At 39.2% G+C, this 13,687-nt stretch overlaps 2 protein-coding genes across 2 annotated transcripts; both read right to left on the bottom strand.

Moving 5' to 3' along the window:
- Window positions 1–7,032: 7,032 nt before the first annotated feature.
- LOC115742787 (LOB domain-containing protein 24-like) lies at window positions 7,033–7,602 on the bottom strand. The gene is made up of 2 exons (XM_030677282.1): window positions 7,444–7,602; window positions 7,033–7,299 (listed from the first exon to the last, which is right to left on the bottom strand). The coding sequence occupies exons 1-2, from the start codon at window positions 7,600–7,602 to the stop codon at window positions 7,033–7,035; spliced, it is 426 nt and encodes a 141-aa protein (XP_030533142.1).
- An 864-nt stretch (window positions 7,603–8,466) lies between these two features.
- On the bottom strand, window positions 8,467–13,222 carry LOC115742788 (putative two-component response regulator ARR13). The gene is made up of 8 exons (XM_030677283.2): window positions 13,081–13,222; window positions 11,882–12,027; window positions 11,327–11,780; window positions 11,083–11,159; window positions 9,585–10,520; window positions 9,302–9,454; window positions 9,044–9,196; window positions 8,467–8,514 (listed from the first exon to the last, which is right to left on the bottom strand). Exons 1-8 carry the CDS (start codon window positions 13,220–13,222, stop codon window positions 8,467–8,469), a joined length of 2,109 nt encoding a protein of 702 aa, XP_030533143.1.
- Window positions 13,223–13,687: the final 465 nt, after the last annotated feature.

Here is a 13,687-nt window from a genome sequence, read left to right as displayed (position 1 = left end):
TTTGTGAGTGTTATCAATTATTTTTTACCACGCAATCTCTCAATCAATGAGTGTTTTATGCAAAACATACAGTGATGGTGTGTAAATCTATGATTAATATTGTATCGTCCCCGACAATACTCCCTATTTTTAATGGGGGTTAGATTTGAGCTCATACCATGATCAATAAACTCTTAGTTTTGGGGAAAATTGTCAAAAAAGTTTTAAATCTATTGCACTTTTGCCAATTCTGTCTTAAACCTTTTAATTTTGCCAATTCACTCCTAACCCCTTTTTTTGTGCCAATTCAACCCTAAACTTTTTTCATGCTAATTCGGTTCATCCGGCAAACTTTGGCACGGAGGCGCTAATGTGTCGTTGACATGGCGTTTTTAAAAAAATTGTAATTTTCTTTCTTTTTCTCTTTTCTTTAATTTTTCATTTTTATTTTGAGTCTTCTCCTTTCCTCAAGCCACGGAGTCGCCAATGTAGTAATCGCTCTAGGAGATGTTGAGAAAACCCATGATCCTTTTCTTTATCTATGATTCCAACTATGACTCCTCGCTGCTAGAAGCATTGGCATCTTGAGGCTCCCTGTCTTGTAAGATAGGCTAAAGAAGGGGAAATTTGGTTTGTGTAATGGAGATGAGGATGAACCGGCCTGTTGGGATCTTGAGTAGAAGACATAGTTGGTGGACCACAAGTGCCGCCACCGCCGGCGAGGCCGGGCCTCACCGCGATTTGGGTGAAGCCAATCTCGCCCAGCCATGGCGTTGCCGTTGTAGTCACGGAGACGCCATGGCTGGACGAGCTCGGCCTCGCCTAGATCTAGCATGGCCCGGCCTCGACATCGTTCACCCATGGCGTCGTTGTTCCTATTCCTTCCTTTGACTCGAACCTTCGAATCTCTCGTTTCGTTCCCAAGCTAGCCACCCTACTCTCTCTCTCTCTCTCTCTCTCTAGCGTTCCCATGGCTAATCCGAGCATCGCCAGATCCGGGCAAGGCCGAGCTCGACTAGCCATAGCGTCGCCGGTGGGCGAGTGCGGCCTCGTCCAGCGGAGGTGGCGCCGGTGGCCCGCCAACCCTCTTCTCCAGCTAGTCGTTGACTCCATGGCTGGAGGAGGAAGAAGACCCTAATGAAAAAAAGGAAAAAAAGAAACGAACAAAAAAATTGAAATAATTATTAAAAATTGTCTTGTCAACACCGATCGACTAATATTTATCGGATGGACTGAATTGGCACAAAAAAAAATATTTAGGATTGAATTGGCACAAAACTAAAAGATTTAGGACTAAATTGACAAAATTAAAAGGTTTAGAACTGGATTGACAAAAGTACAATAAGTTTAGCATTTTTTTGACAATTTTCCCCTTAGTTTTGCTGAGCAACCTTTGGTGGAAGAAGTGGGTTAGGCAACACAGATCACATTTGGTATCCAGTAGTGGGACTTATCAAATGACAACATTGTAATCATTTGATCTTGTTCGATTCACACGACCTGTATTATTTGAACTGATTTGTGATGGGTAGAGTAAAACCAATGATTTCTCCAAAATCCGTGTTTCTTTGGTGAGAGAGAACCCAGTGCTTTGGATTTTACCAATCAATTGCTCAAATGTGCTTAGTATTATAATTCTCATAATGGTTAAGGATGTACCATTGAATCTGTGAAAATTACCAGTCATATCTTAGCATTCAAGTGTTGAAACGACCAATTGAATTCACTCTTGAATCATTCAACATGGGGTTCTTCGTAATTTCATTTCGTACTTTTTTCTTGGGCACTATATTGTTCTCGTGCGTGTATTATGATCGATCGAATCTCTAGTCTCGATACACGACGAATAAAAGCACTGTTGCGGTGCTTCGATTGGAGAAACCACGAACGCTAAATATCCACCGATTTCTAGAGCAATCTTTCATTCGTGAGCACGAAAGAGATCTGAAAGGAAGAAAAGGAGGTGCTAAAAAAGCGTGCGTGACATCTTGACTCGCGATAAAGATTGCCTTCCAAATTAGATTGTCCCGTTCAAAATGCTTTACTCTAATGAGTTCCCATTAAATCTTTCTCGGAATAACGTTAACTTCAAATCGAGGTAAAGCAAAGTGCGTCCTTATCTCTGGACACCGTTTTTGGAGACACGACCTCTTTCGGTTGCGGAAGCTCAAAAAAGGTCAAGCCCATGTCGGTGCGCAATCTTTGACCAACCAGCTCGAGGCCGTCGATCACTCCGCGATGGAGATTTCCGAAGGTGAATCGGAGCTTTATGTGGGATTATAGCTGCCAAGCAGAGATGGGTAAAGCCGCCCTTTTCTCTTGATAAACTTCATAGGACTAAACATTATGGGCAAAATTCCATTCGACAAGACTTGTGAAGTCTGTGCGCGAATGTAGACGCGACACGTTGCAGAACTTTTTGACACGTGTCGCGTGTTGGATGGGATATTTTAAAATCGACGTTGCACTCCTTCGCGTACCTAATATTTTCTCCACCGTGCTCCGCCCGTTTTGAATTCTTCGTCAATCCCAACTTTCAAACCGATGCTTTTCCAGATCATTTTAGCCTTATCTCGTGCTTTGTTTTCGACAAAGAAAGAAAAAGCTCTCTAGAAAGCCACCTTCGGGGACGATAAGCTTAATGAAGGATCCTATATACGAGTCATATGCTTTTAAATCCTTTTCACATCCTGTCCACAAAAGGAGATGCACAGGGCATGGAACGTGCGGCGTCCTTGTGTCCTAAGATATATCTTCGTCGAGACGTGGGAGGTGAGCCATGCATAGGGTTGAACAAAGATTAGGATACTATCTAGAAGAGCTTCCTTAAAGTTTCAGACAAATTACTATCACTATGTTAAAACGGTATGCAAATCATACGTCCCGATCGAACGAAGCATTTCCGAGGGGAGCATAATTCTCAAAAACAATTCCTCTTCTGAACTTTTTGTCTTTGCTGCAAAAGTTGTTCCAATGACTCTCGACAATGTGGATGGATATGTTAATCAGATGTTCTTGTCGAGAAGTTGCTCTTCTGAACCCTCGTCTTTGTTGCAGAAGCCCATGTCTTACTTTGCTGCATGGATTGTCTTGTTCACAAAATCCATTTCCTAATGTTGTTGTGTGCGCCATGATCATGTCGTTGGATTAATTGTGTCGAGGCAGCTTGAAAACGAGACAGTTTTTGGGTTCTTGGTTCGTGCCAAACCATGAAAGGACTTAAATCCTCTTGGCATGCACCGGACAGTCAAGAATGTCTCTTTCTTTCTATTTTTTCTTCTTTTTTTTTTTGGAATTGGGTGTTCGAGCTTGACGGATTTGCCTACCCCCCTTAATTGAAAGATTGGAACTTTATGGTTTAAAGCACATTTATTCGGAGGGTATATTATCATTTATCGTCATTATTGTTGTTACTACTTTGAGAATTGGGTGATCGAGCTTGACGAATTTGAATCAAGAGATTGGAGCTTTGTGATTTCAAGCACATTGGTTTGGCAGCCATGTTCGTGCAGCTTTAAATTAAGCTCATGCAATTTTGACTTCGCAGCAGTCAATGAAAACGAAAATATTTCCTCATATAATGAAACACGAGTTGTCGTATCGGAGGCATCTTGGGGCATCTTTTTTCCTTTGGTAAACAAAAGTAAACAATATACAGATTAACGTCTAAGATCTTCTATCCTTACTTTATGGACTAACGAAGCATGAATCAACTCGGCCGTGAGTGTCAAAAAGCTTCTTTATTCCAAGATTGGCTCTGGACTATTTCCCCTCCAAGGAGCAAAGAGCCTTGGGGCAATTCTTAAAAAATTGTTTGTATATGAACAGAAGAACTTGATCCAATCGGGTCAAGCTATCTCCCCCTCCGGGTTTGAGCTTATTGGGCCTTTCAAATACTTTTTAGAGGGGGAGGGTTTTAGTGGATAGCTTGCTCGTATCGGATCGGGCCCTTACGCGAGAATCTTTTTGGTCAACGGCCAGAATCGTCATCCATTATGTAAACCGGCCGGCCTTCTCAAAGCTCAAAACCTCCATCGCGTACTTATATATTTGTTAGGTCAATGATCTAATTATCCTTTTTCTATCAATTGGGATTGATTGTTTTTAGTAGTCCTTTTCATTCTCATCGTTAAGATCTTACGTGACAAGGTCCCTTTAGTTTTTTATCCCATGTTGGACATTTTGTAATGAGAAGAAGAGGGCTGTTTTTCCGTGCCGGTAGAATTTTGAAAGATTTTATAAGCGTAATATAAAGAAAAAAATGTTGCTAAGAAAAGTTATTGATTTCCTCTTAACTTGTTGGTAGCTCACCGCTATTTTAGTAACTCAATCTAACAAAAGTCGGGTGGGCACTCTAATTTAGATTGGTAATTTCACATAAGTCCTAGTAAATTCAAAGAATTGGTAACTTATCCAAACAAAAATTGAAAAGTTACACAGTTACTATTTTCAAAATTATAAAAAAAAAATTTGATAATTTCGCAAAAGCTTTAGTTTGTTACTAACAAGTTTAAGTCACTAGTAATTTTTTTACCATCGCCTTTTTAACGCTTGTGAACAGTTATTGAAACTTACCAATACGTGAAAAATTCCTATTTTTGAGCAAGGAACAATAAAATTTTGCATATACGTCGCTGTATAATTTAGTAAATGTAGAACACTCTCAAGTCTTTCCATTTTAGTAATGGTAGACATGATTTGTTTTTCCTTATTTCTTCTTTCTTTCCATATGGAGATGGCCTTAATTAGGATTTGTTTGTTGTCAAATGGTCAAATTCAATTATTTCCTAAATATGGTCATCAAAAGTTTTATACCAATTTCGGACAAAAAGGAACATGATTTACTTCTTTAGTTTGAACTCTTAACGAGGTTATTGGCAACCTAGCGCGTGAATGCAACAAGTTTGAAACAGAAATCCATTTGGTGACGCAATTTCATTTTTTTATTTATTTTTGGAACAAAAAGTTGTTTCTGAAATAGGTTTGGAACAGAAAAAAGAAGTTAAAAAATTTTCAGCTTCTCTATTTATGGAACAAAAATGAGAAATAAGAATTCTTTTCGTCGATCACTCTCTCTCTCTTGCGTCCTAGTCGCCGATCCACTGTCTGCCGGTTGCCATCTTGCCAGCAACCTTTGAAATTTTATGCCGTTATCGAACGAATTTCTATTTCGAAAACAGAAATTTTGTATCATTATCAAACGCTTTTATTTGCTCAGAAACTTGTCCACAAACTAATCTAATTCTTTTGACCCAAAAAAAAAAATCTAATCTATTTTTGACCAATAATTAATTCTAGAAATAAAATAGTTATCATTCGCCCCCTATTGATCGTTATGACCGAGATACTTCAGATTTCCTGACCTAATCAATTTCTTCCGGGATAAAGTGTATCTTATGAAAAATTCAAAAGATAATGTTGATCTCCAGAATTATTTTTTTTCCAATTTAATTTTCCGACTTTCAAAAATCTACTTAATGTATTCATTCTATCGAAATTCTAACACCTTAGCTAACTTGACCACAATTTTTGTTAAGCTGACGTCAAATTTGTCGCACTACCGTCAACGTCGCTTATGTCACTATCCATAGGTTTTCAATGCATAGTGATTGAATGAATTGTCCAAGATGACCGGGCGAGCCTTGAAGCTTCTACGGATTTAGCGTTTCTTGAGTACTCCAAAATATTCTTAAGAACAATATGGGAAATATATACTATTCTAGAGTATTCTTGTAATCAATAGGGAAGTTAGTCGATGGGAAGATAAAGTCTTCACCGTTAGATTAAAGGGAGATCTATAGTTATAATCCAAGAGTATCTGTTTATAGGGGACCCATTCTTTCACTTGTATAATCTAACAAGTAATTGAAATCAAGAGCTTCTCTCTAAGAGCTTCTCTCTCTAGAATCCTTGTGATGTGGTGAGTAAGGCGGACTTGGGAAGAGTTTCCTAAGACCGCACAAGTTAAGGGAATGCTAGATCAACCGCCCTGTAACACTTACATGTGGCTTTCATTTCTAGCTGCCCCGTGACAATTGCATGTGCCATGTGGCTTTCATTTCGTATAAATCTCTTATTATTTCAGCCCAAAAAGAACATTTGCTGACTTGGGAAAACGACGTAACAGTTCACATCATTTGCCCCAGTAAACACAAACATGACAGTCCATGCCACGAAATACACGTAATGTGGCGATACCCTTAGAACTTGGATGAAGGACTATACTGTATGGATCTTGAAAGTTCAAAGTTAAATTGAGCAAAAAGAAGATTTAGGGAATACATTGAATATTGAAGAAGAATTCATGTGCCAACTTCAATATTTTGGAGAGCTCTTATGGAGCTGCTAATGTAGCATTTACACGCGGCGAGAAATAGTTTCACTTGCCGAAAAAACTTAGCTTAAATAAAGAAAGTCTTTTAACATTCATCCTGCACAGTACAACAAAGCAATACAATCTCCGGTTGAGCTTATAGAATTGGTTAATAGACGGCAATCAATGTTCTTTATTTCAAACCTTACTCATACTTTTTAAGATAACTTTACTTAAAATTATCGGATTGAAAATGCATAAATTGATGAGTTGTTAATGAGAAAGCTAAAGTAAAAGGCGAAGTGTGCGGTTTAATCAATCGGTTTGTTCAATGCATTTGCATTTATCATTCCAATGGTCTAACTCGTTTAAGACAAGCTAGACCGGTTTAGGTACATCATTAGCCGGGTTGATTCAAAATGTCCGGCTCCTTTTGAAGAAACACTTACTCCGCTCAATGAACTCCACAAATATAGTATATATTGAGATTGTCATAAATGAACAAAGGTCTTTTTGCTTCTTTTGTCTCCAAATACAACTGATTAAGGAAACGAATCTTGAAAACAGTTCAATAAACAATGGACCATTCTCACGTTGGTGCAACTTGGAATGAAGGTCAAAACTGGCTTTATCGTGGTCAAGAGGTCAGAGACCCCGGTTTCTTCGTTTCAAAGACATGAACATCCATCCCTCTACATGAACGATAAAGGACCAGGAGTTGTAGAAGAGCCCGCCTGATGCTACCCAACACTGCTTTCTCCAGTCCGTAAGTTGTTAAAGCTGGAATCACCTTCGATCTGTGGTCGGAAACTCAGTTCCCGATTAGCATCAGAGTTAAGAAATGCGATTTGTGCTTTTACTTTAGCGAGTTCGCTTTCGACGTTATGTATTTGTAAATGCAGCCAAGAGATGATGCCGGCGCATCCATACACCGGATCTTGAATTCGGCATCGCGACTCGAAGTACAACGAATCCGCGACTTGAGCTCTCATTTGGGTCGGCGTTTGCTAACAATTCGCCAAACAAAAGTTACAAGTTCCATTGATTGCATCATTTACAAGGAAACGCAAACCAAATCAATTGATGAATGGGTTTAAGTATGTGTGTGCTTGTCAAGACAATGAACCATTAAAAATGAGATATTAATATACCTGGATCATTTTGCCAACATTGCTCGCACCATAGATTCTGTGAACACAAGCAAATCTTTGGGGGTCATTGGATGGGAAATAAGGAGAGAAAATGCAATCTGGAGGACATCTTCTTCTCAAATATTTGCAAGCTGCGCATCGAGATGAAATCGTCGACATCCCGCAAGAATCTAACCCAAAATTCTGATGGAGATTTTGAGTGTGTCTGTCCTCCATGGAAGGACATTAATGCTTATATATGGGGTAAGTTGGCACAGAATGCACAACGGCTATCTTCTTCTTTCAAAATCGGATTTTTGTAAGGAAAGTTTTTTCAGGATGGAGAAAGTTTCCCATTTAGAGAGAACATGGCCTAAAGCTTTTTGATCGACAACCATTCACTATTGGCAAAGATTGAAGAATTTCACAAGGCACAGAAAAAATTCAAAAAGAAACAAAAAAGACAGATAAAAAGAAAAGAAACCTACTTCCACGATTGCCTGTATCTATTTAACTACACATATGGACTGACAGTGACAATAATATAATGGTGTCCACCGACTACCGTGCCCTAAAAATTTAGTTATGAAGATGAATTGCTAGTTAGTTGAATTCGCGGTAATATTACCAAGCATAATTCAATAAGCCTCAACCCTTCAACACAATATCAAAATCTACCGACAAAAAATTAAGAAAATCCGTAATTTTTGTGCACATACAAATAAAATTTTTGCTGACTGCAAAGCCATTGGAACAACAAATAAATTAAGCTATGAAACACATATGGCTTCTTCTTTAAAGAAAAGAGAGTCTCATTGGAGAGCAACAAAGTCCCAACATGAGACACCACCAGACAAGATCATGGAGTTCACAAGCCAGCATATGGCTACATCAAAATAGAAAATACGCTGAAAAATATAGTCTGATAAAAGTTCCAAGGCATAGTACACTTAATGATTACACCCCAGATGCAAACCCTAATTATTGACTGAGCTATGTGACAATATAAGTTGTTTCCCAGCTGCTCGTTCTCCCATGCTCACTTCAGTTGTCGCCAAGCAAGGAGGCCACGAAACCAGTTTCATCAAACTCCTGCCAATCCCAAAGAAAATTTCCAGTGTTGTTAAACCAAAAAAAGAGAAAAAGAAGAAGAAGAAGAAGAAGAAGAACTACATCATTCGATAAGAGAAGAAAAATGAAGTTCAGAAATAGAAAAGGACTTGCCAAATCATTGGATATGCGATTCTCTTCTTTGTTTTGCATCGGCGGATTCACGGCGGGCACTTCTGTGTTGACGATTTCTTGCTCCTTTCATCACCACGTCGAAATAGATATTGTCATGATCATACTTTAAATGCAACTTTTGCAGTTTCTATTATGGTCGACAGATTATATTCTCATCTAGTATCAGTTTGTCAATCTTTTCTTTATACGAAAGAAAGATTGCTCCACTTAAAAGTTGCTTTCATCACTCAAAAACATCCAACAAAAATCTAGGGTTTCGAGGTTTCGGACTAGTTCGAAGCAAGTTTTAGATCAATGAGACCAAAACAACTAGTAAATTTAAGTTGAAACCAAGACAGTGATCAAGCATTGAGATTATATTGATGGCCACACTCACCTGCGCAGGGTTCTGGTCAAATAGAGGCCAATGATCATCTAACAGGAACGACTCGACTCCTCTGAGGAAGTCGAAGTCGAAGTCCATGAATTCTCCAAAGCTAGGATCCTGCCCACAATGGTACCCAGCGTATATGGAGGAGTTGGAGTTACGCTAACGATATTAATACACTCAGAAACAAGGAAAAGCTGGCGAGAGAAAAAAGATCAGTCATAAAATAAATTCTGCATCTAGTATGGGAAAAATATTTAGACATGCCTGGACATCAACATTATTCCAAGCAGCATGGTCCCCAACATGATTTGGTTCGAGAAAATTCGGATTCTGGTTCTCAATTGTGAGGGCGTTGACATTGGGTTGATATGGGACACTGGTGATATCTGAAGGCATCAGGTTCTCCCCATCTTGTGGCTAATCAAGGCGATCAAATATTATTTAACGACTACAGAAGTTAAATAAACCATTTTGACCACTAATAAAGTACAAGTTAGGAGAGATTATGTAATAAAGATTACATAAGAAGAAGAAATAACTTTCATACCTTATAATGAGGTTGATTGTTGCTACGCCCTGATAAAGCATCAGTGAGAGTACCCCCACCCAACATTTGCCCGCTAAAATTGCCAAAAGGTGCTCCACTATTTTTCATCGCGTCACACGCACAGCGATTTTCGTTTTCTTTGGACAGACCATCTGATAATAGCAATCTTTCCTTTTGGTGGCCACCAAGGAAGGCCGCCATAAAGCTCGTTCCCTCATTAATATTTGCACTGCCGAGTTTGTTCGGTTTGGCAGCGTCAGGGAATTTGGCCTCACCTACTCGGACTAGCTCACTGCTACTAGCCGTTTGAAGACCGACATAACCAATGGTTTCATATGGATTCACATTTGGAAAAGAGTTGATTGCATAACCCGAGCCACTGATGGATGCGTGATTAGCATTTTTGGTACCATCTTCTACCGTTGCGTACTTCTGTATTCCATGATGTAAATTTTCAGGTATAGTTTGATCTTGTGGAGTCATCTGCTTTGAAATTCCATAAGTGCCATCTATGGCATCACTTGGCTTGAGCCAGCCGCTTCCGATGGTGTTCAGTTGATTCGTCAGAAGAGATGAGCTATCTGGCTGAGAGAGAGGATAGGTGTTTCCCAGAATTGGACACTTAGAAGAGCTAGCTTGATCAGTCACTGAAGGTGATTTGTCAACTCCAAGTTTAGATAGGGAGTTGCTCCACTGAGATCCTTCGCCAGTGAATGGAACAATGCCATAGCTACTATAGTTCATATTTGTCGAACTCCCTCCCAATAGTCCAGAATGGAATGTCGGCGTCCATGGATGACGACGCAAAAGATTATAACGATATTCTCGGCTGGTACCACTTCCATATAATGCAGATGCAAAGCTAGACCTTTGCGCTCTCTCGATGTTATACTTGAGACCCTTTTCGGCAACCTTCTTGAGGAAGAGTCGATACTTCTGCGAATTCGACCACAATGTAAGTGGAAAAAATAAATTCCAAATTTCCAGTACACTGAGGTAATCAGATTGTTGAGGGCAAATAACTAGGGATTTATTGCTTAGATTAAAAAAAAGCATTCAAATCCAACTATTAACAATGCGAAGTATGTAAGTGAATCAATATTCACCTTAAAAAAATAGTTCATATCATCTTTTCTTTGTATGGCAAAAATCATGTTTTACTTACTAGGAATAATAAAACTCATCAGCTTCGCTAATCGTGGGGTACTCGATGAAGCTTGTTCCGATAATCACAAAATATACTTATTTCCTATGTATGCACATTGCACACTACTTCACGCGTTTAATTATCATTAATACCCAATGCACACAAGTTGCGCTTTACCACTGTCGTCTACAAGTGGTTCTCTTTTTGAAAATGCGCTGGTTTAGACAAAGAAAAGGCGAAACGACGTGAATCAAGCGACTTATATTGATGAAACGATTTCTGTTTCTGTGGGTATAATATAAATGCAAGCTGATGTACTATATATGCTTGAGGAACATCTAGGAAGCAAACCTGTAAATGGCTAGCCACATGCGCTCTAGTTATTCCGGGGACATTCATGACATCGAGAATTCTCCTCGGCACAGCATCTAATTTGATTCGAAAGACAAAACAATGTTCTTAGAGAAATCAATATATAAACTAATCTGGTTCATGAACCTAGTTAATTAGTAAAAATGAGAGAGAGAGAGAGAGAGAGAGAGAGAGAGAGAGAGAGAGAGAGGAAATCTGAATCATGCAGGACAAAGATTCTTACTCTCGAATCCAATGATGTCTATGGCCTGCAAGAACCGATTCTGAAGTGCGGTTGTCCAAACAATTTTTGGTTTTCTAGGTTTGTGGTTATCGTCCATGTTCTTCTCTTGTGGCTCAGTATCGGAATCCTCGTCATCATCACTATCAAAATCCATCATCTTGTTCATATATGATGAAGAATTCTCGTTCCCGCGATGTGTAATATCAATATGATGACCCCATATTGGCGTGACCGGTGCAAATCTAGTCTCCTCTTCAATGACTATTGATTTGCCTTTCTTGGCTGCAGCTGTATATTGCCATAGATTCTTGAGATGTTCAGGTCTTATGGGCTTTGAAAGGTAGGATGCAGCACCACGCTCTAAACTCTCCAGCATGATGCACTCTCTTTCTTCTCCTGACATCACTGTTGCAGAAAAGGTAACCAAAGTTGCAAAACCCTTAATTGAGTCAAACTGGAAAATGATCACGTAACAAATTAATAGTGCAGTTATAACCAAGAACAGAGAAAATTAAAAGAAAAACTTGTGAAGTTTAGAGGGCACCCACTAATCACAGGTAGCTTGAATTCTTCTAGGACTTGATCTTGCAATTCGAGTCCATTCATGTCGGGCATGTGATAATCCGTCACCACAAGGTCGAACGAATCTTGATTTTCGCGAAGTGTAGCCAACGCATCGATCGGGTGTTTCACCGTTACCACTGAAATGTAAGATCGACAGAATCTCATTAGAATAAGATCCTTCCAAAATGGACTGTTTGTAGTCCTTGAGAAAACCATGGCAGTCAGTAGATTACGGGATTTAAGAAGAGAGATATGGAAAACCCATTAGGGAGACTACAGAGTTTCAAGGGTTTGTACATTCATCCATCCATTTAATGGCACGTAAAAGAGTCATATATCGTTCAGATGTCGAGGTTACCTATTAAAAACATACCATAAATTATCGTCAATTTTGTATTTTAAATGCAGCATCAGCGCGCCATTTTTTACGCGGCAAATTTGTCTCTCAATGGTCATGGGAAATGGTTTTCGCGGTAAATCTCGAGCATATGCCCACCAAGGTTTAATACACCAGTCCACCTGTTAGATCTGATTAAAGGCAAACCAACTATACCAGAACTACGAGATCCCCAAGACATCAGTTCAAAGGATGAAGCCCCAAAATTTGAGCACGTGCATAGATCTCAAATTGAGACTAAGATGAAAGGCTTCTTGGGGTGTAAAATCGCCATTTCTTTTATCAACATGGCTAAGTCCTCGAGATTGATCAATCCATTGTTGTCCTTTTTCTTTTGGGGAGGATGGAATGTCAGATGTTAACGCTTCCCATACAAAAACTAAAATCAAAGTCCTCAACTCTGAGAGAAAAACAAAGCTTTTGATATCTTGACATGAGCAGGACCTATGATTTATTCAGATCTGAGAATTTGAAATTGCAAAACATTCATGAAATTGGACAGCTAGGAAAACATCCGAAAAATGACCACCAGAAATACGTTTTCCCCCTCAATATAGAGGATCAGGTGAAAAAGACAAAAAAAAATTGGCACATGAACTGTTAAAAATTTAAAACTGAACTCAAAGAAAACATCCTAGGCAGATGATCGGTTTTTTCTCGGACCATAGGCCGAGAAATGTTTGGAAGATGTGATAGATGCCGATTGCTTCATGACCCGATTCGAAATACTTCACAAAACCCGGCGTCATCAACCAAAGAGAAGTATCATATATTGAGTTCTAGGTCGTTTTACCTTCATACTGCCATGTCCTTAGGATGGCTGCAACAATGAGGAGACATGTGGAATCATCGTCTACCACTAGGACATTAATCTTCGAAGAAGAACCTTTGACGCTAAGAGAATGGCTCTGCCCGGTTCCCTCGATAGGCTCCATGTGTAAAAGTCACTATACCTTCTCATACGCCAAATGACCGAGCCAAAATTTGAATTTATAGGCAAACTGAGTCAGTGACGAGTACTTGAAAAGTGAAACACTTGCCATACCAATTGCTTTCTGATTTTGTCTATGTGTCTGTGTGTTTGGTCGGAGATAGAGAGAGGGGCCAAATGGTAATTTATAGGCACCTACAAAATTCCAAGTATTCTGTTCTTTTTATGGGTCAAACAATAAATTAAATGCCATGTACAGAGTCTTAATTGGAAGGCAGGCATGCATTTCATAAGACAATTCTCAGGATCTTGCTATATTGGAAAAAAATCTAGACCCGAATTGGCTGATATTTATTGCAGTGCACTGGAAAACGACTAAGTTCTTTACGCCAAATTCTTTCCATGTAAGGTTGGATTGTGATTTTCCTTCTTATCTCTTCTTAATCGCGCCGGTTGATGTTGGTTTATG

Source organism: Rhodamnia argentea, chromosome 10 (assembly GCF_020921035.1).
Source record: "Rhodamnia argentea isolate NSW1041297 chromosome 10, ASM2092103v1, whole genome shotgun sequence".
Taxonomy (NCBI): Eukaryota; Viridiplantae; Streptophyta; class Magnoliopsida; order Myrtales; family Myrtaceae; genus Rhodamnia; species Rhodamnia argentea.
This window is presented reverse-complemented; position numbering and strand designations above follow the sequence as displayed.

Bases quoted from the DNA above. Each gene is read 5' to 3' on its own strand.
- LOC115742788 (XM_030677283.2), bottom strand. From the start codon at position 13,222: ATGGAGCCTATCGAGGGAACCGGGCAGAGCCATTCTCTTAGCGTCAAA. The intron at 11,781-11,881 runs GTGATTAGTGGG...ATCATTTTCCAG, and splicing joins TAGAAGAATTCAAGCTACCT to TTTGACTCAATTAAGGGTTT. The intron at 9,455-9,584 runs GTATGAAAGTTA...CGCCTTGATTAG, and splicing joins ACAATCAACCTCATTATAAG to CCACAAGATGGGGAGAACCT.
- LOC115742787 (XM_030677282.1), bottom strand. From the start codon at position 7,602: ATGTCGACGATTTCATCTCGATGCGCAGCTTGCAAATATTTGAGAAGA. The intron at 7,300-7,443 runs GTATATTAATAT...GCGAATTGTTAG, and splicing joins ATGTTGGCAAAATGATCCAG to CAAACGCCGACCCAAATGAG.